The sequence below is a fragment of the Natrix helvetica genome (assembly GCF_964273705.1).
Source record: "Natrix helvetica genome assembly, chromosome: 16".
In the NCBI taxonomy this organism is placed as follows: Eukaryota; Metazoa; Chordata; class Lepidosauria; order Squamata; family Natricidae; genus Natrix; species Natrix helvetica.
Window position 1 is genome coordinate 8,105,358 of NC_138563.1, and position 25,745 is coordinate 8,131,102.

The 25,745-nt window shown below is 44.1% G+C and overlaps 2 protein-coding genes across 9 annotated transcripts in view; one reads left to right on the top strand and one right to left on the bottom strand.

Annotated features, from left to right (window-relative positions):
* LOC309400166 (uncharacterized protein) overlaps positions 1-25,745 on the top strand; it is a 189,538-nt gene that overhangs the window by 107,057 nt on the left and 56,736 nt on the right. The window lies entirely within an intron of this gene.
* Positions 1-25,745, bottom strand: part of ARHGEF2 (Rho/Rac guanine nucleotide exchange factor 2) — a 164,697-nt gene that overhangs the window by 20,573 nt on the left and 118,379 nt on the right. For all 8 annotated transcript variants that reach the window (XM_081968502.1, XM_081968503.1, XM_081968504.1 and 5 more), the window contains 4 exons: positions 8,645-8,712; positions 6,644-6,707; positions 5,208-5,337; positions 3,770-3,879 (listed from right to left, as the gene is read on the bottom strand). In XM_081968502.1, coding sequence (XP_081824628.1) covers positions 3,770-3,879; positions 5,208-5,337; positions 6,644-6,707; positions 8,645-8,712 — 372 coding nt within the window. The remainder of the gene's footprint in view (positions 1-3,769; positions 3,880-5,207; positions 5,338-6,643; positions 6,708-8,644; positions 8,713-25,745) is intronic.

The following is a 25,745-nucleotide window of genomic DNA, read 5'->3' on the forward strand; positions in this document are numbered from 1 at the left end:
CTCTCAAAGACAGACAGAAAGTTTGAAACAATCTGATTAGATCAGGGGTGTCCAAACTTGGGAACTTTAAGACTTGTGGACTTCACAAGCTGGCTGGGGAATTCTGGGAGTTGAAGTCCACAAGTCTTAAAGTTCCCAAGTTTGGACACCCCTGGATTAGATGAATGGCTTGAAAGTGGCAGAAGGAAATTTTTGGTAAAGGTTCCTCTTGCACATCTGTGCTAGTCGTTCCCGACTCTAGGGGGCGGTGCTCATCTCCATTTCAAAGCAGAAGAGCCAGCGCTGTCCGAAGACGTCTCTGTGGTCATGTGGCTGCGCTGACTCAACGCCGAAGGCGCACGGAACGCTGTTCCCTTCCCACCAAAGGTGGTTCCCATTTTTCTACTTGCATTTTTTACATGCTTTCGAACTGCTAGGTTGGCAGAAGCTGGGACAAGGAGCAGGAGCTCACTCCGTTACCCGGCGCTAGGGATTCAAACCATCGAACTGCCGACCTCTATGATCGACAAGCTCAGAGTCTTAAGCCACTGAGCCACCGTGTCCCTAAAGAAGGAAATGAAAGAAGAGGCAAATGTAGAGTTCTTCGTTAAATAAATGCATTTATTTAGCGCAGGGGTGTCCAAACTTGGGAACTTTAAGACTTGTGGACTTCAACTCCCAGAATTCCCCAGCCAGCCATGCTGGCTGGGGAATTCTGGGAATTGAAGTCCACAAGTCTTAAAGTTCTCAAGTTTGGACAACCCTGATTTAGCGTATGGCAAACACATGGACTTATAGTAGTTCAAATGTCCAGTCCATCTGGCCATTCAAGGACAGGATGGTCTACAATCAGACATTGGGCAGGTGTGAGCTCCAGAAAGTTCAGTTGCCTCTGGAAGGGGCGGGGGGGAGCATCTTTGGGGTGGCAACACCAGCTGAAAAGACAGACTTTCCACTGATTCTGGTTTGTTTAACTCCCCATTCAAGCCCGCTAGCCGGTTTTGGGTTCCGTATTTCAAGGATTCAGGCCAACTGAGCAGGTTTGAGAGAAGAGCCACCGTCTTATCGAGAGAGACGGATCTGAGAAAGAGAGACTGAAGGAAGCGAAGAATTTACATCTTTCTTCAAACGTGAAAATATCCCACGCAGGAGACCGTCACAAGCTGTTCTCTGTCATTCCACAGCACACAATAATGGCTTGAAGTTGCAGGAAGTGAGACGGTTTAATTGTAGTTGTGAAAATGCTGGCCTGGGAGATGCTCCCACTGGGAGACAGTGAATTCTAGTGCCACACTAGACATGAAAGCCAGTTTGGTGACTTTGGGCCAATCACCAGATGGTAAACTCTAGTCCTGCCCTAAGCATGAAAACTGGTTGGGTGACTTCAGACCAATCACCAGGAGACAGTGAGTTCTAGTCCTGCTTTAGGCATGCAAGCCAGTTGGGTGACTTCAGGCCTATCACCAGGAGACAGTGAGTTCTAGCCCTGCCTTAGGTATGCAAGCCGGCTGGGTGATTTCGGGCCAATCACCAGGAGATAGTGAGTTCTAGTCTTGCCTTAAGTATGAAAACCAGATGAGTGACTTTGGGCCAATCACCAGGAGACAGTGAGTTCTAGTCCTGCCTTAAGTATGAAAACCAGATGGGTGACTTTGGGCCAGTTACTCTCTCTCAGGCCAACTCACCTCATGTGGGGAAAATGGGAGAAGGGAAGAGTATTAGCTACGTCTACCATCTTGAGCTACTTATAAAGTAATAAAAGTGTGTTAAAAATTAAATGAATGAATGAACGAACGAACGAACGAATGTTAAGAGGAACAAGGAGAATGTGCTGAACCATGCCTTGGGGCTGGAAGAGTTTTCCCCCAAGGAGAAATCCCTACTTTCCTGGAGCCTTCTGGAAACTTGTAAAACTTTGGAGATCTGGAAAGCCTTTGGGCTTTGAATGCTGTAACACTAGGAATGTGGTCTTGATTGTAATTGCTATTCTATTTTTTTAAATCTTGCATTACTTTATGCTACTCTGATTGAAACAGTTGCAGCTTTTGGACGCCAGATTCCCATTAAAGCAGCCTTGAAGAGGCTTATAAACGCACAAATAAATAAATACCAGATTCCCATTGTATCTTTGGAAGACCCCCCCACCCCTACCCCAGTAAGGACTGTTTGATGAAGGAACTAAGGACCAGAAAGGATGGCATGTCCCCCTATTCAAGCACAGGAAGGGCGGTCTCCTGTTTGGGAGGCTTCCTTTCTTTCTTTTTTCATGTTTTATTTATTTTATTTATACCGTGTTTCCCCCCAAAATAAGACCGGGTCTTATTTTCTTTTGCCTCCTGAAATAAGCTTATTTTCGGGAAGGTCTTATTATTTTTGGGGTGCAGGAAGCGGCGAGCGTGGTCACCTCGTGGCTGCTGCTGTGTTGCAATATTTTTGGGGAGGGCTCATTCTAGCGCATGCGCTCAAAAGTCCAATTGCGGGTGGGTCTTATTTTGGGGGAAACAGGGTATTAATGTCCATTTCCACTGAACAGTGTGAGATCTTGGTTTTAGGCAATCAAAATCCACATATTTGTTATAATAATCATCACAATACTATTAATAATAATAATAGTAATATTAGTAATATTGTAATATTACAATAGTACATCACATCGTCATCATCCAATTCTATCCACATTAACTTTTCCTCTTTTTTTATATCTCCTCCTTTCTAACTTCTGTTTCTATTGTCCAACCACCGGCAGAAATCCTCCCATGTCAAGAAATACCCAGTTTCTTCTTTATCCTTAATAATGAGCGTTAACCTGTACATTTCTGCACATTCTAATATTTTCTTAATTACACTCTCATCTGATGGCATCTCATCGTTTTTCCACTGTTGCGCAAACACAATTCTAGCTACAGTTAATATATGTCAAACCAGATATATCATCTTTTGGGTCATGTTTTTCCAGTAGGATGCCCAACAAAAATATCTCAGGTTTCAAATCAATATGCTGCTTCATCGTTTTTTTCCAACTAAGGGTGTATTTTCGTTGAAAGGTTTTCGGCTTTTGGGCAGGTATGACACTGCTTAAAGCAGCCTTGAAGAGGTTTATCAATGCATGAATAAATAAATACCAGATTCCCATTGTATCTTTGGAAGTTTTAATTGTCTCTACCGGTAAGGACCGTTTGATGAAGGAATCAGGGTCCAGAAAGAGGGGAAGTCCCCCTATTCGAGTCCCCCCTCTTGTTTGGGATGCTTTCATTGGGCTTCCTGCACTGATCAGATGGTGGACCATGTCACTGCGTTAATTGGTTTGCCAACTTGTGCTTTTATTCTGAGTTATACAGTAGACTGAACTGTTTCTTATCCGACAATGATTAATGCGCATGTCAGACATAATACGTCACACATTCTTTACTTTCCTTCTGATCTTCCATTCGCCTGCCAAGAGGATGCAGGCACATAACTCTGCCAAAAATGTAGTTAATTGAGTTAGCAAGATTTCTTTTATATTGAAGTGTTTTTATTAGAACCTGCTTCGCGTTTTATTTCTGCTTATTCGGAAATATGCTGCTAGGAGAGCCAACGGTCCATGCCTCATTAATTCAGGGTGGAACTTCCCCTGACAGACCAGGTGGCCTCCACTGACCTTTCCAATTTTAGTATTTCACCTGCTTTCCTCTAGTGTGGAAAAAAAAAAAGGAAATCAGATTGATGCCTCGGGTGTTTCCTGAACTACTTTTATGAAGCGCATGGAAATAAATACAGTTTGACTGTATCTGAGCCCTCCTCTTCTCACCTTCATCAATCAGGGATTCTACGGACAGGGTTCGGTTGCGCATGTTCAGGGAATCGGTGGACTGGGAGAGGATCCTCCGGATGCCCAGAGGGGATTCGTCATTGAACGATCTGAAAAAGAAAGCAAAATGCGTGACCGCAAGTGATTGTTGTTGCTAGCTATCTTTTCAAGGTGCAGCGGACAAAACATTTATCCTCCCTGGCCAACCGGCAGATGTTCTGGAGGACATCAGTGGAAGGTGAGCTATATAGATTAACAGAGTTGGAAGGGACCTTGGAGGTCATCTAGTCCAACCCCCTGCCCAACCAGGAGACCCTACACCATTTCTGATCAGTCTCTTCTTGAAAGCGTCCAGGGATGAAGCTCCCACAACTTCCGAAGGCAACTTCTGTTCCATGGGTTGATTGTTCTCACTGTCGGAAAATTCCTCCTTATTTCCAGGTTGAATCTCTCCTTGGTCAGTTTCCATCCATTCTTCCTTCTCTGGCCTTCAGGGGCTTTGGAGAATAGCTTGACCCCCTTCCTCCTCTCTGTGGCAGCCCCTCAAATATTGGGAGAAGCTCTCCTGTCTCCCCTGGTCTTTCTCTTCACTAGACTAGCCAGGCCCAGTTCCTGCAACCGTTCATCGTATGTTTGAGCCTCCAGTCTCTGCATCCCAACAGAATAACAGAGTTGGGAAGGACCCTGGAGATCTTCTAGTCCAACCTCCTGCTCAAGCAGGAGGCCCTATGCCATTCTGGACAAATGGCTGTTCAATCTCTCCTTGAAAGCTTCCATTGATGGACCACCCACAACTTCTGGAAGGAAGCCATTGCACTGGTTAATTGTTCTCACTGTCAGGAAATGTCTCCTTAGTTCCAGGATGGATATTTTTGTGATAAGCTTCCATTTGTTACTTCTTCTCCTTCCCTCAGGTGCTTTGGAGAAGAAGTTGACCCTCTCTTCTCTGTGACAGCCCCATAAATGTTGGAAGACTGCTATGATGAATAGAATAGAATAACAGAGTTGGAAGGGACCTTGGAGGTCTTCTAGTCCAACCCCCTGCCTAGGCAGGAAACCCTACACCACTTCAGACAGATGGCTATCCAACTTCTTCTTAAAGACTTCCAGTGTTGGGGCATTCACAACTTCTGGAGGCAACTTCTGTTCCACTGATTAATTGTTCTAACTCTCAGGAAATTCCTCCTCAGTTCTAAGTTGCTTCTCTCCTTGATTAGTTTCCACCCATTGCTTCTTGTTCTACCCTCAGGTGCTTTGGAGAATAGCTTGACTCCCTCTTCTTTGGGGCAACCCCTGAAGACTGCTGTTTTTTCACCCCTAGTCCTTCTCTTTGTTAGGCTAGACACGCCCACTTCCTACAACTTTCAGAGCAGTCTATAGACGTGTTTTCCTTGAATTTCATAGACAAACTATCTTTTTTTAAAATTTATTAACTTACCCTGCAATGTTTGTAGTGGAGACACTTTTGGAAAGCGACAAGGTGGGACGGCCTCTGCGGGATCCCAGCAAGGTCTGCCGAAAACTCTCCGATGGGTAAATGGCAGAATTGGGACGCTCTCTTGTGATGGCTAAAAAATACGGACAGATAATTCCGTGAGGGTTAGAAGACACACTTCTGTTCTTTTGAAACTCAAGCTATTTTGCATTTTTCAAGCTGGGGGGAAAAAAATACTCTGGGTGACAATAAAGAGAAGTCCTGTGGCTGAAGGAAACCTAGAACCTTTCTCCCTTTTCTGGACCCAAGCAGAGCAACGCTGAAGATGTGGTTAAAAAAAGGAAAGGCAATCTGATATTCAAGAGTTGGCAAGATATCCCGAGAGCTGATGAGAAGGGAATTCAACACCCAATTTTCGATTTGCACCCAATTGGAAAATTCAATTTGCACCCATTCTCATTCTTTGTTTATTTTATATTTCCTAGCTTTAAAACTCTTTACATCCCATCCTTCTTATGTTGGTCTATGACAGGGGTGTCCAAACTTGGGAACTTTAAGACTTGTGGACTTCAACTTGAAGTCCACAAGTCTTAAAGTTCCCAAGTTTGGACACCCCTGGTCTATGACCACAATAAAGGTTTTATATACAGGTAGTCCTCGACTTACAACGGTTCACTTAAGTGACCGTTCAAAGTTACAACGGCACTGGAAAAGGGGACTTACCACCATTTTTCACACTTATGACCGTCCGTTGCAGCATCCCCTTCATGGTCACATGATTTACATTCGGATGCTTGACAACTGACTCACATTTATGACGGTTGCAGTGTCCCGGGGGCCCTTTTGCGACTTCTGACTGGTTCACTTAACCGTGTGATAAATAATTGGAACCACTGCAGTGATTCACTTAACAGAAGTGGCAAGAGAAGGCGTAAAATGGGGCGTAAAAATTCACATATCCTGCAAATATGCTTAGCTTACATTACATACTCTCCCTTAGCAACATAAATCTTGGGCTCATTTGGGGTCGTAAGTTGAGGACTACCTTTGTAACAGTCCGTACCAGTGTTGGCAAATCTTTTCGGCACCGAATGCTGAAAAGGGGTTTGGGCGCGCTCGTCGGGACCACGACTTGGAAGAGGAGCTGCCCTGGGAGCAAGCGCATGCCGGAAAATGAACGTCCGGTTTCCAGCGCGTGCATGCATGCCAGCCAGCGTGTCTTCTGGTTACTGCTGCACATGCGCATGGGCCGATTAGCTGCGCATGCTCACGCCGGAAAACAGAACACCAGCTCTTCTAGTTTCTGGCACTGCCGCAAGCACAAAGCCAGCTGATCATTGCGTGCGCATGCGTGCCAGAAACCCGGAAGAGAAATGGGCGACGCCACACATGCTAGGCAACATGGTTCTGCAAGCAGGCAATCCCCAGCCCACACTCACTTTTGTTCCTGAGGGACACGGTCTGCAAGGCCGAAGTGTTCTTCAGGAGGGCGGCCTTTTGCTGCTGCAGGGGACGGCAAGAGAAGGAAGGAAGGAGAAATCAGAAAGACAGCAAGGAGACAAAACTCAGACCAAGGAGCTCAGAAGTCCCCCAGCGATGTTTCAGGAATGCTTATTCGAGGAATTCAGGGATGAGCTGTGAAAGCTGGCTGGGTGACTTTGGGGCAAATCGCTCTCTTAGCCCAAGCCAGCAGGGGTTATTTTTGTGGAGAAAATAGGAGGAGGAAGATACGTTGGGTATGCCCACCAATAAATGAGTTATTTGTAAAAATAAAAAAATAAAAAAGGTGTGTGTGTGTGTAAAAATAAATAAATATGTCTATCGATCAATCTTAGGAAGAGAAATAGCCCTTCTTGAAATTTCTGTCCTCATTTTCTGTCTGGCAGAGTGTTTTTATAACATATGAACAGTTTAACAGATTAACAGAGTTGGAAGTGACCTTGGAGGTCATCTAGTCCAACCCGCCCCACCCCCACCCAAGCAGGAGACCCTACACCCTTTCTGACACATGGGCAGTCCAGTCTCTTCTTGAAAGCCTCCAGGGATGAAGCTCCCACAACTTCCGAAGGCAGCTTTTGTTCTATGGGTTGATTGCTCTCACTGTCAGAATTTTTTTCCTTATTTCCTTGTTGAATCTCTCCTTGGTCAGTTTCCATCCATTATTCCTTGTCTGGCCTTCAGGGGCTTTGGAGAATAGCTTGACCCCCTTCCTCCTCCTCTCTGGGGCAGCCCCTCAAATATTGGAAGATGCTCTCCTGTCTCCCCTGGTCCTTCTCTTCCCTAGACTAGCCAGGCCCAGTTCCTGCAACTGTTCTTTGTATGTTTTAGCCTCCAATCCCCTCATCATCCTAGTTGCTCTTCTCTTCACTCTTTCCAGAGTCACAGCGTTTAGATGTGGCTTTTAGATGTGGCTAAAGTCAAATTTAAATCTGGACAGGATGTGGATTCTAGCCAGGCCCAGTTCCTGCAACCGTTCATTGTCTGCTTTAGCCTCCAGTCCCCTCATCATCTTGACTGCTCTTCTCTCCACTCTTTCTAGAGTCTCCACATCTTTTTTGTAAGGTGGTGACCAAAACTGGATGCAGGATTCTAAGTGAGGCTTTACAGAGTGGTATTATTAGGTAAAGCATTTGTAGACAAGCTGTTCCACTGGTTATAGAAGTATTGTAGAATATTGTAGAAGTAAACTTTCTCAAGCTCAGCCTGTCTCTCAGCCCTCATTCCTCCTAGGTCCTCTGGAAGCTCCCGGACAGAAATTATTTCTAAAACATAAATTCTGTGATTTGCCAAATGAATTACAGAGCCTTTCCCATCCCCGACCCTCTCCAATGGTAAAGCCAAGGGAAGAATGCACCTCTGCTTAAGGATAATTCAAAGAACGATGAAGTCCTTTTGTGAAATTTCCATCTAGCCTTTGTCTTTAGTTTTAGGATCCTTTTCCAAACTTTTCTGGAGGGGTTTGAAACTTGAGTATGTTATTTAAAAACCGGAGTTAGCTCTCCCAAGTCCAATCGGGGTGAGGCAATGGGAAGGGCAGATGGCAGTCCCTGTCACTGCGTTAATTAGTTTGCCAGCTTGTGCTTATATTCTGAGTTATACAGTAGACTGAATTGTTTCTTATCTGACAATGATTAATGCGCATGTCACATAATACGTCACACATTCTTTCCTTTCCTTCTGATCTTCCGCTCGCCTGCCGAGAGGGTGGGCAACATAACTCTGCCAAAACGTAAGATTTAGATAGCAAGTTTTGTATTATTATTTTCTTTTATATGAAAGTAGTTTTTAATGAGACTATGCTCCGGGTTTTATTGCTGCTTATTCGAAATATGCTGCTTGGAAAGCCAACGATCCACACCTCATTAGTTCAGGGTGGAACTTCCCCTGACAGTCCCCGTCCGTCTGGTGATTCTCCATTTTTTCTCTCTCTACCTGCTTACCTTTTGCTTGACCTTGGTGCAGTTGGGCAGGCTGTCTTTGCAACGGTTGTGGATGGTCACATTGCAGGCTGGGAAGGAAAAACAAAGGGGGGGTTGAGAAAGGGACCTCAAAGGACATCCAGTTGCACACAGACACAAACACACACAGATATGGGCGTGCGTGACTCATCTCCTAAAGCTGAACTTCATCAGCAGGTGGGTGGGAGACCACCAGGAAATCCCAGGGCCATAAGATACCCTGGAAAATGTCTATGGAGATTCTTAGTCATCCAGGCTGTCACAAAGGTGTTTTTTTTTCCCCAAGAGGCAACTGAACTTTCTGTTTTGTCTTTGAAGACATAGTCGTCACTTAAGGACTGTATTGTAGACTGGAGGCGGGTGTTGTCGTATCCCTCCCACTCTCTTGAAGGAGAGCTGTTCCGTTTTGACACAGATGGCCTCTGTGACCCCTCTTCTTTCAAACCAGCGTTCCTTTCTGTCCCAAATGTGGACTTTGCCGTCTTCAAAGTCCTTTGTTGTTTACATTCAGGTGGACTGCTGGATTTTGTCCTGATGGGTTTGTTCTCCTATGTTGTGCCATGTGTTTTTGAAGTGGCTGTTTTGTTTCCCCAATGTACGCCCTCTATCTCCAATCTACAATACAGTCCTCTTAGCAGTTCCATGCCCATTTGCTCTACTCAGGTGACCCTGAGGACACAGCTAAGCCTCCAAGTGGCCTCAATGACTCTCTCAAAGGATGCAAATGACCAGCTGTCTGCAAGGAGGATCAATCCTTCCATTCCCCACCATCCAGTCAGAGCTGAAGAAGCTTCTTGGATGAGAAGAGAAACGTCTTCAAAGAAAAACCAGGAAGTCCAGTTGCCTCTTGAAAAAAAAGCACCTTTGAGTTACACTGGAAAGGCAAATAATAATAATAATAAAAATAATAATAATAATAATAATAATAACAACAACAACAACAACAACAACAACAATAATAATAATTGAGCTGTCCATTTAGTACTTGAGCTGTTGAGCTACCAACCAGCTCCAAAGGCTGCGAATCTCACCAAAGATTAACATAATAATAATAATAATAATAATAATAATAATAATAATAATAATAATAAGAAGAAGAAGAAGAAGAAGAAGAAGAAGAAGAAGAAGAAGAAGAAGAAGAAGAAGAAGAAGAAGAAGAAGAAGAAGAAGAAGAAGAAGAAGAAGAAGAAGAAGAAGTATAGATGCGATTTTTTGGCTGTATAGATGCGATTTGAAGGAGTGCCTTCAGACATGAAACCATAAATATCCATCCCCGCAAAACCTAATTGGCTAGGATTGGCTCCCAGGACTACATACACATCTCGAGTTCAGTATAAAATAATACCTGCATTTGTCCACCTGTTGTTTTTACACCTTACATTAGATCATGCTAGGTCACAGTTAACATTTTTAGCTGATAGGATAATAGAGTTGGAAGGGACTTTAGAGGTCTTCTAGTCCAACCTCCTGCTTAGGTAGGAAACCCTACACCACTTCAGACAAAGGGTTATCCAGCATCTTCTTAAAAACCTCCAGTGTTGGAGCATTCACAACTTCTGGAGGCAGGTAGTTCCACTGGTTGATTGTTCTGTCAGAAAGTTCCTTCCTCATTTCCAACTTGAATCTCTCCTTGATCAGTTTCCATCCATTATTCCTTCTCTGGCCTTCAGGGGCTTTGGAAAATAGCTTGGCCCCCTCCACTTTGTGGCAGCCCCTCAAATATTGGAAGAGGTGTGTGTGTGTGTGTAAAAATAAATAAATATGTCTATCGATCAATCTTAGGAAGAGAAATAGCCCTTCTTGAAATTTCTGTCCTCATTTTCTGTCTGGCAGAGTGTTTTTATAACATATGAACAGTTTAACAGATTAACAGAGTTGGAAGTGACCTTGTAGGTCATCTAGTCCAACCCGCCCCACCCCCACCCAAGCAGGAGACCCTACACCCTTTCTGACACATGGGCAGTCCAGTCTCTTCTTGAAAGCCTCCAGGGATGAAGCTCCCACAACTTCCGAAGGCAGCTTTTGTTCTATGGGTTGATTGCTCTCACTGTCAGAATTTTTTTCCTTATTTCCTTGTTGAATCTCTCCTTGGTCAGTTTCCATCCATTATTCCTTGTCTGGCCTTCAGGGGCTTTGGAGAATAGCTTGACCCCCTTCTTCCTCCTCTCTGGGGCAGCCCCTCAAATATTGGAAGATGCTCTCCTGTCTCCCTTGGTCCTTCTCTTCCCTAGACTAGCCAGGCCCAGTTCCTGCAACTGTTCTTTGTATGTTTTAGCCTCCAGTCCCCTCATCATCTCTGTTGCTCTTCTCTGCACACTTTCTAGAGTCTCAACATCTATATGTGGCTTTTATATGCGGCTAAAGTCAAATTTAAATCTGGACAGGGTGAGGGTTCTCTTTTAAATATTTTGCTGAGAATATATTGCTGAGAATATATTTGCATAGCAGTCGGGAGGGCTCTGTGAAGCATCATTAGCAATTGATCTGAGAAGTACAAACTTAGTTAGAATGGAATTTTTCATTTAGATTGATGAAATTTGCTGTTGGAATTTATTCAGGATTTCGATAGCAGTAAAGGTTCCCCTCGCACATCTGTGCTAGTCGTTCCTGACTCTAGGGGGCGGTGCTCATCTCCATTTCAAAGCCGAAGAGCCAGTGCAGTCCGAAGACGTCTCCGGGGTCATGTGGCTGGCATGACTCAACGCCGAAGGCGCACATGATGCTGTTCCCTTCCCACCAAAGGTGGTTCCTATTTTTCTACTTGCATTTTTTACGTGCTTTCAAACTGCTAGGTTGGCAGAAGCTGGGACAAGCAACGGGAGCTCACTCCGTTACGCGGCGCTAGGGATTCGAACCGCCAAACTGCTAACCTTTCCGATTGGCAAGCTCAGTGTCTTAGCTACTGAGCAACCGCGTCCTTTTGATAGCAGTAGTAAAAGGTAAAATAAACTAAACTTAAATCAAGAGATTAGAAAGGAGTGCAAGAAAGAAGAAAATCATAATAAAGAAAAAGAAAATAAATAAATAAAGAAGTGACTTTCAACTTTCAACATTTTATTCGCTCCCTCCTTTGGCATCCTTTCGTTCATGATTCTATCCCACTATTTCTTCGATATTATTATGACTCCTGTCCCGCTGCGAGGGTCCTATGGTGAGTTGGCTCCAGTGAGTTATAATCCCTTCCAATTTAGAGACCCCTACCAGCTTCTTAGAGAAAACTGTAATAGGCAAACGAATTTTATTTCCCTTCCAAATTACAGGTAGACCTCGACTTACAATGGTTCATTTAGTGACCGTTCAAAGATACAACGGCACTGAAAAAAGTGACTTGGGACTGTTTTTCAAAGTTACAATCCCCATGATCATGTGATCAAAATTCAGACGCTTGCCAACTGATTCGTATTTATGACCATTGCTCTGTTACAAGGTAATGCAACTCCCTCTTGCAATTTTTTGACAAGCAAAGTCAGCGGGGAAGCCAAATTCACTTAACAACCAAGTTACTAACTTATCATCATTGTTTAACGACCCCATAATCCCTTGTGGGGTGGAGTCTGGGCAACTGAATAGAGCTGAGGGTTTACTGGCCAGATGCCTTTCCTGTTGCCACGGCGGAGTTTTGTTCAGCAGATACTGTACATTCTCATTGTGCCCAGAGAGAGAGGTATCTGTCTCTACCTAGAATCAAACTCACAGCTTTCTGACTGTGAAGCGAGAGCTCCACCACTAGGCCACTGCACCACAAGCAATGTCAATGGAGAAGCCAAATTCACTTAACAACCATGTTACTAACTTATCAGCGTAACGACTGTGGCGAGAAAGGTCGTAAAACAGAGCAAAACTCACTTAACAAAATATCTCACTTAACAACAGGAATTTTGGGGCTCAATTGTGGTCGTAAGTTGAGGGCTACCTGTACATTACTTCATTGGTAGTTTAGAAGGAAGACTGAAGACCAAGTGAGTGGCATTTGGAATTAAGACCCCAATCCATAGTTCAAAAAAGAAGGAAGGAAGGAAGGAAGGAAGGAAGGAAGGAAGGAAGGAAGGAAGGAAGGAAGGAAGGAAGGAAGGAAGGAAGATTAAGACTGTCCTTGATTTATCCCTGGAATTAGAGGGTTTAACAATCCAATTGGTGTTTAGGAAATCTCTACTTTTTCTTCAGCACTCAGAATATGACTGTCCTGCATTTCCAGTTGTAGCCTAAAGAAACGTGGTACCATTCACTAGATGTAGAGGAAATATTTAGATCAAATATGAATGATGTATGGAGATACAAAATCCCAAGGGAGGAGTATGGGAAACATCAACAAGAACTGAAATTCTAAAGCGGGCAAGAGATGACGCATAGAAATAGAATGCCTCCTAATATAAGACCTGCTCTATTAAGCATTAGAATAGAGGTGAGAAACTAGAAAGGGGGAAAATATTATGCATGTTCCTATATAATATTTCAAAATTAATATGTAGATGTAAAGTTCAGAAGCTGAAAGGTAGTTTTATTAAAAAGTAAAGGTTCCCCTCGCACATATGCGCTAGTCGTTTCTGACTCTAGGGGGCGGTGCTCATCTCCGTTTCAAAGCCGAAGAGCCAGCGCTGTCCAAAGACGTCTCCGTGGTCATGTGGCTTAAGGCGCACAGAACGCTGTTCCCTTCCCACCAAAGGTGGTCCTTATTTTTCTACTTGGATTTTTTACGTGCTTTCAGACTGCTAGGTTGGCAGAAGCTGGGACAAGTCACGGGAGCTCGCTCCATTACGCGGCGCTAGGGATTCGAACCGCCAAACTGCCGACCTTTCTGATCGACAAGCTCAGCGTCTTAGCCACTGAGCCACTGTGTCCCTCTTTTATTATGTATACTTAAATAATATTACTATGTTTATTAGCATTGTAAGCCGAGGTGGCGCAGTGGTTAGAGTGCCGCCCTGCAGGTGACTTCAGATGACTGCTAGCTGCAGTTCAGCAGTTCAAATCTCACTGGCTCAAGGTTGACTCAGCCTTCCATCCTACCGAGTAAAATGAGGACCCAGATTGTTGGGGGAAAGAGGATGACTCTGTAAACCACTTAAGAGCTGGCTGTAAAAACCACTAAGAAGTGGTATATAAGTCTAAGTGCTATTGCTAATGTGTATTAAAATATTGACTAATTAAATGATGAAGGATTACATATACATGGGGGAGCAAATACTAACATGAGAATAACATTCATTTTAATATTGATAATGTCATTATAATTATGTGAGTATGATTCACATAACTAATATTATCAATATCTTCTCTATTCTTTTGTATCAAAACTAACGATACCCAGATGCCACACTGTTCATGTACTCAATCCTTATGTGTGTTTAAAAATTATATATATATGTGTGTGTGTGTGTGTGTGTGTCACACTGTTCATGTACTCAATCCTTATTTGTGTTTAAAAATTATATATATATATATGTGTGTGCGTGTGTGTGTGTGTTGTATTTGTGTTGATAAATAAATAAATATGGTTTTCTGCCTGGATGGTCCTCTGTAATGAGCCGAAGGACAGAAAGGGGGAGTAGCGAGCTCCCTCCCATATTTGGGCATACCAGGGGTTGTAACACAAATATATGTATGTATGTATGTATGTATGTATGTATGTATGTATGTATGTATGTATGTGTGTGTGTGTGTGTGTGTTACAACCCCAGTAAGGTATGCCCGTAAGGAGAGCTAAATAGCTTGAAATAGATCTATACTAGTCTCCCATTATTTATTTATCAGCACAAATACAACACAAATATATATATTCAAAAAAAAGAGAGAGAGAAACGTGGCACCGTCACCAATTCAGTGACTCAGAGAACGTCCGTCGAGAAACACAAGGCTGGCAGGAAGCGATGTGAACAGGAAGCAAATTTGACTGTTCAGAGAGGCATTTCCTGATTATGTCTGTCCTGGGAAAGGAAGGGAAGGGCAGGAGGGGGGGGAGAGCTGCCGACAGTTTTTTGTGGCGTTTTAAAGAAACAGCTGCTTACGGATGTCGGACTGCGCTGAGAGGGTGGGAAGATTTGGGCTGAGGCTCAATGTCTTTGCCAAACCTCCCCCTCCCCCGCTCTCAAAAGCCCATTGCTTGTAGCTGTCTTAGATAGATTCAGATTAACAGAGTTGGAAGGGGCCTTGTAGGTCATCTAGTCCAACCCCCGCCCCCCCCCAGACGTTAAGCAAAATCCAGCTTCCCTCCCATAGACACTGCTTGTCAGAAGCCAGCTGGGAAGGTTGCAAGTGGTTGCAATCACACCTCACCCTGGGATGCTGCGACTGGTGTGAATATAAGCTGGTTGGAGACATTCATTAAGTGTAAAGACGAGTTGTAAGTCACTTTTTTCAGTGACATTATAAACTTTGAACAGTTACTACATGGATTGAAAGTCAAGGAGATCCTCTCCCTTCCCTTCTCTTCCCTTCCCTCTTCTCCCCTCAATTTCCTTTTCTTCTCCTCCCCCTCTCATTTGTCTTCTCTTCTCTTTTCCTCCCCCCTCATTTTCCTTCTCTTCCCTTCCCGCTCTCATTTCTCTTTTTTTCTCTTCTCCACCCCCTCCCTTCATTTTCCTTCTCTTCTTTTCCCCTCCCCTCTGCTCATTTTCCTTTCCTTTTCTTTTTTAGAATCACGACCATGTGAAGTGTTAACATCATTTTTGTATGGCCTTGGTAATTATGGGGAGATCGAGGTTCTCCCATATAACACCTCTCCTGCGCAAGCTGCACTGGCTTCCTGTGGCCTACCGGGTGCGCTTCAAGGTGTTAGTCACCATCTTCAAAGCGCTCCATGGCACAGGGCCTAGTTATCTGCGGGATCGTGTCCTGCCCCAAACATCCCTGCGACCCATTCGCTCACACAGAGAGGGACTCCTCCGGGTGCCGTCCTCCAGAGAGTGTCAGAGGGCGGTGCCCAGGAGTAGGGCCTTCTCTGTGGCGGGCCCTACCCTTTGGAATGACCTCCCCCCAGACATTAGGACAACAACCGACCTCCGCTCCTTCCGTATGAAACTGAAGACCTACCTGTTTCGACTAGCCGGCCTGGCATAACTCTACAACTTCTCCACCCCTTGGTCATTTTTTAACTGTTAATTTTAGTTTTAAATTTTTAATGTTATTGGGGTTTTAACTTTTTCTAAGCACTGTAATTTATTTATTTATTTTTACCTCCTCTATATGATATTGTTTTGTTTGTTGCTTTTGTACGTCGTCCCGAGTCCCTGTGGGGAGAGGGGGCGACTAATACGTTCAAATAAATAAATAAATAAATAAATAAATAAAATAGGAGCCAGCCATGTGCAGCAGCTGCCAAAAAGGCCAACAAAGTTCAACACAGCTCTGCATCAACAGAGGGAGAGAATCAAGATCACGTGAAGGGTTAATACCACTTTATAATGTCTTGGTAAGGCTCCATTTGGAATATGGCATCCAGTTTTGGTCGCCACCATATAAAAAGGATGTGGAGACTCTAGAAAGAGTGTAGAGAAGAGCAACAAAGAGGATTAGGGGACTGGAGGCTAAAACATATGAAGAACGGTTGCAGGAACTGGGTATGTTTAGCTTAAGAGAAAGAAGGACTAGGGGAGACATGATAGCAGTCTTCCAATATCTCAGGGGTTGCCACAAAGAAGAGGGAGTCAAACTATTCTCCAAGGCACCTGAGGGTAGAACAAGAAGCAATGGGTGGAACCTAATCAAGGAGAGAAGCAACTTAGAACTAAGGAGAAATTATCTGACAGTGAGAACAATTAATCAGTGGAACAGAAGTTGCCTCCAGAAGTTGTGAATGCTCCAACACTGGAGGTTTTTAAGAAGATGTTGAATAACCATTTGTCTGAAGTTGTATAGGTTTTCCTGCCTAAGCAGGGGGATGGACTAGAAGACCTCCAAGATCCCTTCCAACTCTGCTATTCTATTCTATTCTATTCTATTCTATTCTATTCTATTCTATTCTATTCTATTCTATTCTATTCTATTCTATTCTATTCTATTCTATTCTATTCTATTCTATTCTATTCTATTCCATTCCTATCTTCTCTGCTCATCTCCCCCTGCTCTCTCCTTTCTTCTTCCCCTCCTCTCCCACTTTTGACTTCCTCTGAGATATTTTTATGACTATCTGTCTATTCTCCAGCTCTGGATTTCCTGGTGATCCCCTGACTAACCTCAAACCATTTGCTTAATTTTTAAGTTCAGCCAAAAGCGGATTATGTGTTGCCACCTAGCTGGGCTCAGTATAAATATTGGTTATTTTTAAACTTTTGTTAAGTTCTTGTAAACACATTTGAAAGCTTACTAAACCGATTCCCTTCAACTGCCAAGTTGTTTTCAACTTTGAACAGCAGTCTAACTTCTCTCTCCGTTCTTGATCAAGGCTGAAGCTTTCAAAATAAGCAGCTGTAGCCAAAGCAGCTGTTTGGGAAAATCACATGGCAACAGCAGAAGAGGAAGTGATGTCATGTTCTCTTTGCGGAAGAAGAAAAGTTGAGATTGAGGAAGCTAATTCCCCACTATGGGGCAGAACTCCAAGCATTAAAAGGAAGTGAGAATGTCTTTGCAAAAAGCCTTTCCCACCTAACAGAGTCAAATGCATTTTGCCGCAATGGCTTTAAGGCTGCCACTCAGTGCACCAAAGTGTACCTGGAGGATGTGAAGTTTCCTGGTTACATCTCTCTTCCTTTGGCTGCCAACTGAGTTAAAACAAGTCTCCCTGGGCTTTTCCGCACTGCCAAGCTCTCCACTCATCCTCGCGTTGACATAAAACCGTTTCTTTGTTTGTAAGCTGCCCACAATCACCTTCTTAGATAGGTGACATATACATTTAATAAAAGGAACAACAAAAAGCATTTAGACTTATAGACCGCTTCACATTGTCTTTACAGCCCTCTCTAAGCGATTTACAGAGTCGGCCTCTTGCCCCGAACAATATGGGTCCTCGTTTTACCGACCTCAGAAGGACGGAATGTTGAGTCAATCTTCAGCCATTCAGGATCAAACTGCTGGCAGTGGGCAGAGTTAGCCTGCAATTCTGTCTTCTAACAGGAAGGAAGGAAGGAAGGAAGGAAGGAAGGAAGGAAGGAAGGAAGGAAGGAGAATTAGAGAGGAAGGAAAAAAGGAGAATTAGAGAGGAAGGAAGGAAGGAAGGAGAATAGGAGAGGAGGGAAGGAAGGAGAATTAGAGAGGAAGGAAGGAAGGAAGGATGGAAGGAGAATTAGAGAGGAAGGAAGGAAGGAAGGAAGGAAGGAGAATAAGAGAGGAGGGAAGGAAGGAGAATTAGAGAGGAAGGAAGGAAGAAAGGAAGGAGAATTAGAGAGGAAGGAAAAAAGGAGAATTAGAGAGGAAGGAAGGAGAATAAGAGAGGAGGGAAGGAAGGAGAATTAGAGAGGAAGGAAGGAAGGAAGGAAGGAAGGAAGGAAGGAAGGAGAATTAAAGAGGAAGGAAAAAAGGAGAATTAGAGAGGAAGGAAGGAGAATAAGAGAGGAGGGAAGGAAGGAAGGAAGGAAGGAAGGAAGGAAGGAAGGAAGGAAGGAAGGAAGGAGAATTAGAGAGGAAGGAAAAAAGGAGAATTAGAGAGGAAGGAAAAAAGGAGAATTAGAGAGGAAGGAAGGAAGGGCAATAGCACTTAGACTTATATACCACTTCACAGTGCTTTATAGCCCTCTCTAAAAGATTTACAGAGTCAGCCTCTTGGCCCCTCAACAATCTGAGTCATTTTACAACCTCAGAAGGACGGACGGCTGAGTCAACCTTGAGCCTGGCGAGATTTGAATTGCCAAATTGCAGTCAGCTGGCAGTCAGCAGAAGTAGCTCTGCACCACTACGGCTCCATAAATAAAATAAAATAAAATCAAGTAAATGATATTGGCCCTGTGATTTGCCAGTTGGATTTAAGAGAAGATGGAAGAACCTGATGCAGCCAAGTAAGAGACGCTGCAAGCCCCTCTCCCCCCTCTCCCACAAGCTGACCTGTCCATTGGGGATACAGTCATGGTTTATGGCTCAGTGCCATGATCACAGTCACACATGCCAAGAGCAAAATCCAAAACAACATACTTGGTCTCGGAAAGGAAAGGAAAGGAAAGAGAAAAGGGGAAAGAATAGAATGGAATAGAGTGGACATTGAATAGAATAGAATAGAATACCAGAGTTAGAAGGGACCTTGGAGGTCTTCTAGTCCAACCCCCTGCTTAGGCCTACACCACTTCAGAAAACCCTACACCACTTCAGAAAAATGGTTGTTCAATCTCTTCCTAAAAACTTCCAGTGTTGGAGCATTCACAACTTCTGGAGGCAAATTGTTCTACTAGTTAATAGTTCTCACTGTCAGGAAATTTCTCCTAAGTTGCTTCTCTCCTTAGTTTCCACCCATTGCTTCTTGTCCTGCCCTCAGGTGCTTTGGAAAATAAGGGGACCCCCTGTTCTTTGTGGAAACGCCTGAGATATCAGAATGCTATCTTGTCTCCCCTAGTCCTTCTTTTCATTAAACTAGACATAACCAGTTCCTGCAACCGTTCTTCATATGTTTTAACCTCCAGACCCTTAATCTTTTTTGTTGCTCTTCTCTGCACTTTTTCTAGAGCCTCCACATCTTTTCAACATCGTGGTGACCAAACTGAATGCCGTATTCCAGGTGTGGCCTTAGCAAGGCATTATAAAGTGGTATTAAAACTTCACATGATCTTGATTCTATCCATAGAATAGAAATAGACTAGACTAGACTAGACTAGAATAAATAGGAATGGAATGGAATAAGAAATAGAAATAAAAATAGAAGTAGAGTGGAATGGAATGGAATGGAATGGAATAGAATAGAATCAGCATAATCACTGCTTGCATTGGTTGGGGACAATAGAATAGAATAGAATGGAAAGAAATTAAGAATAGAATAGAACAGAAATAAGAATAGAGTAGAATGGAAATAATAATAGAATAGAATGGAATGGAATTAAGAATAGAATAGAATAAATAATAGAATAGAATTAAGAATAGAACAGAAATTAGAATGGAATGGAATGGAATAGAATAGAACAGAACAGAATAAAGTAGAAAATAAATAAGAATGGAATGGAATAAGAAATAGAAATAGAGTAGAATAGAGTAGAGTGGAGTGGAATGGAATAGAATAGAATAATAAATAGAATAAGAATAGAATAATAGAATTAGAATAGAATAGGATTCCGAATAGAATAGAATAATAAATAGAATAAGAATAGAACAATAGAATTAGAATAGAATAGGATTCCGAATAGAATAGAGTAGAATAGAATAGAATTCTTTAGGGGCCAAGTGTGATTGGACACACACAAGGAATTTGTCTCTGACGCATAAGCTCTCAGTGTACATACAAACAAGAAAGTGATAGGTCATATTATAGATCACAGTTACAATCAATAATCATAAGATACAACAACACGTGATAAATCATTGATTCCAACAGGAGAAGGGAAAGGGAAAGATGAGAAGATGAGAAAGAAGACCAGATGAGAAGGATAAAAGCAATACAGCCCTACTACGTGGGTAAAAAATCTTTAGGCCTAAGCTGTGGGAATGAAATGTTCAGCAGAGTGATGGCATGGGGGAAAAACTCTCTTTGTGTCTAATTGTTTGGGCATGCAATGCCCTACAGCAGGATCCCGAGCGGAGAAGTTGAAACAGTTTACGTCCAGGATGTGAGGGGTCTGTAAATATTTTCTCAGGCACGAGATGAATTGTGCTGTTGACCCAGTTCTCACAACATACATAAGCTGCCCTCCCCCCTCTTGTCCTGCCCCATCCTAGCTTTGCTGCATTAGCATGGGGGACGGACGGATGGACGGGAGAATAGCCCAGTTGCCAAAAGGCCAGGGCATTGGAGCACTTCAAAGGCAACAATAGCCAAGATGAAAATAACACTTCCCACTAGCAGTAGCACTTACTATATCCTGCTTCACGGGGCTTTCCAGCCCCCTCTAAGCGGTTTACAGAGCCAGCCTCTTGGCCCCCCAACAATCTGGGTCCTCATTTTACTGACCTCGGAAGGACGGAAGGCTGAGTCGACCTTGAGCCAGTCAGAATCGAAGGGGAAGGAAGGAAGGAAGGAAGGAAGGAAGGAAGGAAGGAAGGAAGGAAGGAAGGAAGGAAGGAAGGAAGGAAAGAGGGAATGGGAAGGAGAGGAAGGAAAGAGGGAATGGGAGGGAGAGGAAGGAAGGAAGAAAGGAAGGAAGGAAGGAAAATAGCAATAGCACTTAGACTTATATACTGCTTCACAGTACTTTCCAGCCCCCTCTAAGCAGTTTACAAAGCCAGCCTCTTGGCCCCCCAACAATCTGGGTCCTCATTTTACCCACCTCGGAAGGAGGGAAGGCTGAGTCGACCTTGAGCTGGTCAGTGTCGAAGGGAAAGGAAGGAAGGAAGGAAGGAAGGAAGGAAGAAAGGAAGGAAGGAAGGAAAATAGCAATAGCACTTAGACTTATACACTGCTTCACAGTGCCTTACAGCCCTCCTAAGTGGTTTACACATTCAGCCTCTTGCCCCCAACAATCTGGGTCCTCATTTTACTGACCTCGGAAGGACGGAAAGCTGAGTCGACCTTGAGCCAGTCAGAATCGAAGGGGAAGGAAGGAAGGAAGGAAGGAAGGAAGGAAGGAAGGAAGGAAGGAAGGAAGGAAGGAAAGAGGGAATGGGAAGGAGAGGAAGGAAAGAGGGAATGGGAGGGAGAGGAAGGAAGGAAGAAAGGAAGGAAGGAAGGAAAATAGCAATAGCACTTAGACTTATATACTGCTTCACAGTACTTTCCAGCCCCCTCTAAGCAGTTTACAAAGCCAGCCTCTTGGCCCCCCAACAATCTGGGTCCTCATTTTACCCACCTCGGAAGGAGGGAAGGCTGAGTCGACCTTGAGCTGGTCAGTGTCGAAGGGAAAGGAAGGAAGGAAGGAAGGAAGGAAGGAAGGAAGGAAGGAAGGAAAATAGCAATAGCACTTAGACTTATACACTGCTTCACAGTGCCTTACAGCCCTCCTAAGTGGTTTACACATTCAGCCTCTTGCCCCCAACAATCTGGGTCCTCATTTTACCCACCTCGGAAGGAGGGAAGGCTGAGTCGACCTTGAGCTGGTCAGTGTCGAAGGGAAAGGAAGGAAGGAAGGAAGGAAGGAAGGAAGGAAGAAAGGAAGGAAGGAAGGAAAATAGCAATAGCACTTAGACTTATACACTGCTTCACAGTGCCTTACAGCCCTCCTAAGTGGTTTACACATTCAGCCTCTTGCCCCCAACAATCTGGGTCCTCATTTTACCCACCTCGGAAGGAGGGAAGGCTGAGTCGACCTTGAGCTGGTCAGTGTCGAAGGGAAAGGAAGGAAGGAAGGAAGGAAGGAAGGAAGAAAGGAAGGAAGGAAGGAAAATAGCAATAGCACTTAGACTTATACACTGCTTCACAGTGCCTTACAGCCCTCTCTAAGCGGTTTACAGAGTCAGCCTCTTGCCCCCAACAATCTGGGTCCTCATTTTACCCACCTCGGAAGGAGGGAAGGCTGAGTCGACCTTGAGCTGGTCAGTGTCGAATGGAAAGGAAGGAAGGAAGGAAGGAAGGAAGGAAGGAAGGAAGGAAGGAAGGAAAATAGCAATAGCACTTAGACTTATACACTGCTTCACAGTGCCTTACAGCCCTCCTAAGTGGTTTACACACTCAGCCTCTTGCCCCCAACAATCTGGGTCCTCATTTTACCGACTTCGGAAGTCTGAGTCAACGTTGAGCCAGCCACGAACGAACTCCTGACAATGAGCAGTGAGTTAACCTGCTACACAAGAACTTGCCACGGCCCACTCACTGCAACCAACTCAAGGGTCAACACACTGCAGGGTCAACTCAGCAAGGACAAAGGTTGACTTAGCCTTCTGTCTTTCCGACGTCAGTAAAATGAGGACCGAGATGGTTGGGGGTGGGGGAGAGGCTGACTCTGTAAGCCTCTTAGAGACCCTGTGAAGCGGTATATCAGTCTAAGGGCTATTGCTGTGGCTAATAACATCACGGCACTTGCAAAAGCTATCGCTTATTTTCGTGGGCTTTTCAGTTGGGAAAGCGAAGCGTTTTAAAGCATGCTGGCTACAGGATCCGTTTTTTTCCAGCCATAGAGGAGGCTCCCCCACCGTTGAAAAAGGGGAAAGTTATAACTCCAGCCAAGAACTGTCCCAGATAAGGGCCCAGGGAGACAATGATGCCATTCAGCCAGACGATGAGGCCCCTGGCTGCCAAGGCCCCTGGGACACAAAAGCAACTTTGCCCCGCAAGCCGAACTGATTAAAACAAGGGGAAATCAGCCAAATCTGGCTTGAGACCAATGGTGAAATAACAAGCAAGGGGAAGGCACAGACCCAGCCGTGGAGCTCTCTGCAAGACTGGACCTAGCCCGGCGCTTCGGATATTTCTCTTACAAAAATGAAATTCAAGGGTGAAAAGAGTCAGGTTCTACATTTAGGCAAGAGAAACCAAATGCACAGGTACAGTATAGGTGGTACCTTCCTCAATAGTAGTAACTGGGAGAGGGATCTTGGAGTCCTAGTGGGCAACCATTTAAATAGGAGCCAGCCGTGTGCAGCAGCTGCCAAAAAAGCCAACACAGTTCTAGGCTCCATCAACAGAGGGAGAGAAACAAGATCCAGAGAGGTACTAATTACTACTCTATATAGCCTTAGTAAGACCACACCTAGAGTACTGCATCCAATTTTGGTCGCCACTATGTAAAAAGGATGTGGAGACTCTAGAAAGAGTGCAGAGAAGAGCAACCAGGATGACGAGGGGACTGGAGACTAAAACACACGAAGAACGGTTGCAGGAACTGGGTATGTCTCGTTTAATGAAAAGAAGGACTAGGGGAGACATGATAGCAGTCTTCCAATATCTCAGGGGTTGCCACAAAGAAGAGGGAGTCAAGCTATTCTCCAAAGCACCTGAGAGTAGAACAAGAAGCAATGGGTGGAAACTAATCAAGGAGAGAAGCAACTTAGAACTAAGGAAGAATTCCCTGACAGTGAGAACAATTAATCAGTGGAACAGCTTGCCTCCAGAAGTGGTGAATGCTCCAACACTGGAAGTTTTTAAGAAGAAGTTGGATAACCATTTGTCTGAAGTGGTGTAGGTTTTCCTGCCTAAGCAGAGGGTTGGACTAGAAGACCTCTAAGATCCCTTCCAACTCTGGTATTCCATTCCATTCCATTCCATTCTATTTATTCTGTTCTGTTCTGTTCTGTTCTGTTCTACTCTACTCTACTCTACTCTACTCTACTCTACTCTACTCTACTCTACTCTACTCTACTCTACTCTACTCCACTCCACTCCATTCCATTCCATTCCTATCTTCTCTGCTCATCTCCCCCTGTCCTCTCCTTTCTTCTTCCCCTCCTCTCCCACTTTTGACTTCCTCTGAGATATTTTTATGACTATCTGTCTATTCTCCAGCTCTGGATTTCCTGGTGATCCCCTGACTAACCTCAAACCATTTGCTTAATTTTTAAGTTCAGCCAAAAACGGATGATCTGTTGCCACCTAGCTGGGCTTAGGATAAATATTGGTCATCGATATCGCTCTATTGTTTCCCGTTCTATTATATTTCACTTGCATTTCACCATTCTTAACCCTCTTATCTTACTCCTCTGTCTGCTATATTGGCTGATTACCTCTAGTAAATTTAAACCACTTGGATACATAAATATGTGTTAATTCTCCTTAACTACTATTTTTGGGCTTTATGGACTTCCTTCATTGATCCTTGTTTCTTTCCTCCATCCACCTATACCAGGGGTGTCCAAACTTGGGAACTTTAAGACTTGTGGACTTCACAAGCTGGCTGGGGAATTCTGGGAGTTGAAGTCCACAAGTCTTAAAGTTCCCAAGTTTGGACACCCCTGACCTATACCATCTATCCCATATCTGGTAATATTCAGTTTCTTCTTTTCCCTGGATTTCATTTGTTAATTTGTCCATTTCGGCACAGTCCATAACCTTTCTTATTATTTCGTCTTCGCTTGGAATTAATTTGTTTTTCCATTTCTGGGCAAAGGCAATCCTCGCCGCCGTAATTATATGTAATATTAAATACTAAATTTCTTTTTTTATATTAGGTCACTTTTAATCTACCCTATTTCCCCGAAAATAAGACCTCCCCGGATAATAAGCCCAATCGGACTTTTGAGCGCATGCGCTAAAATAAGCCCTCCCCTAAAATATTTAAATGCATGTGCAGCTAGTCCCTGCTATTTCCTGGGGGGAAAGGGGGGCAACATGCCCCACACGCCCCACAAGCACCTGCTATCCACATGGAACGGCCTCATGGAGGCTGCTCCCACAAACCCTTGCTACCGCACCCCTTCTCTTAGTGGCGGCCGCAAAAACAGAGCGGAAGGCGCAGGGACGCTAGGGCTGGCAAGAGTGTGCCAGAAACAGAGACAGAACTTCTGGCCATCTCTGGATCAGTTGAGCTGCGGGCCACTGGCCGAGGTTAAGGGGCCTCCTGCACCTCAAAAATAATAAGACCTCCCCAAAAATAAGGCCTAGGGCTTATTTCAGGGGGTCAAAAGAAAATAAGACCCTGTCTAATTTTCGGGGAAACATAGTAATGATTAATCTCTGAGCACCTTTCCACCACCTGGCACCTCCATCCTAAATTACTCCCTGAAGATCCATCCTTCCCAAATCCCGTCCATCCTGATTTTATATCAAATCCCAACAGCGCTATCTGCTTAGGAAGAAGCCGTTGCCATGTTGTGGCAGCTCACACAGAAGTTTGGGATTAGGAGGCACCCACACAGTTTCTCACACTCTTTCTCTCCTGCCTACAGAGCTGAGACCAGGCATTGGGAGAGACTCTAATTTCGGCACAGATCTCAGAAAGGGCCCAAAGAAGAAAAATAAACACGGGCAAGGAAGAGAGGGCCTGTGAATCACTGGTTCTTATCTTACTGGTATTTATTGCATTTATACCCTTCGTTCTGACTACTCGATATAAAGGGAAGGCTTAGTAAACAGCCCTAGAGATAGGCTGGAGGGAGAGAAGGAGAGAGAGGGGGGGAAGGAGAAATAAGGAAGAGAGAGAAAGGAGAGAGA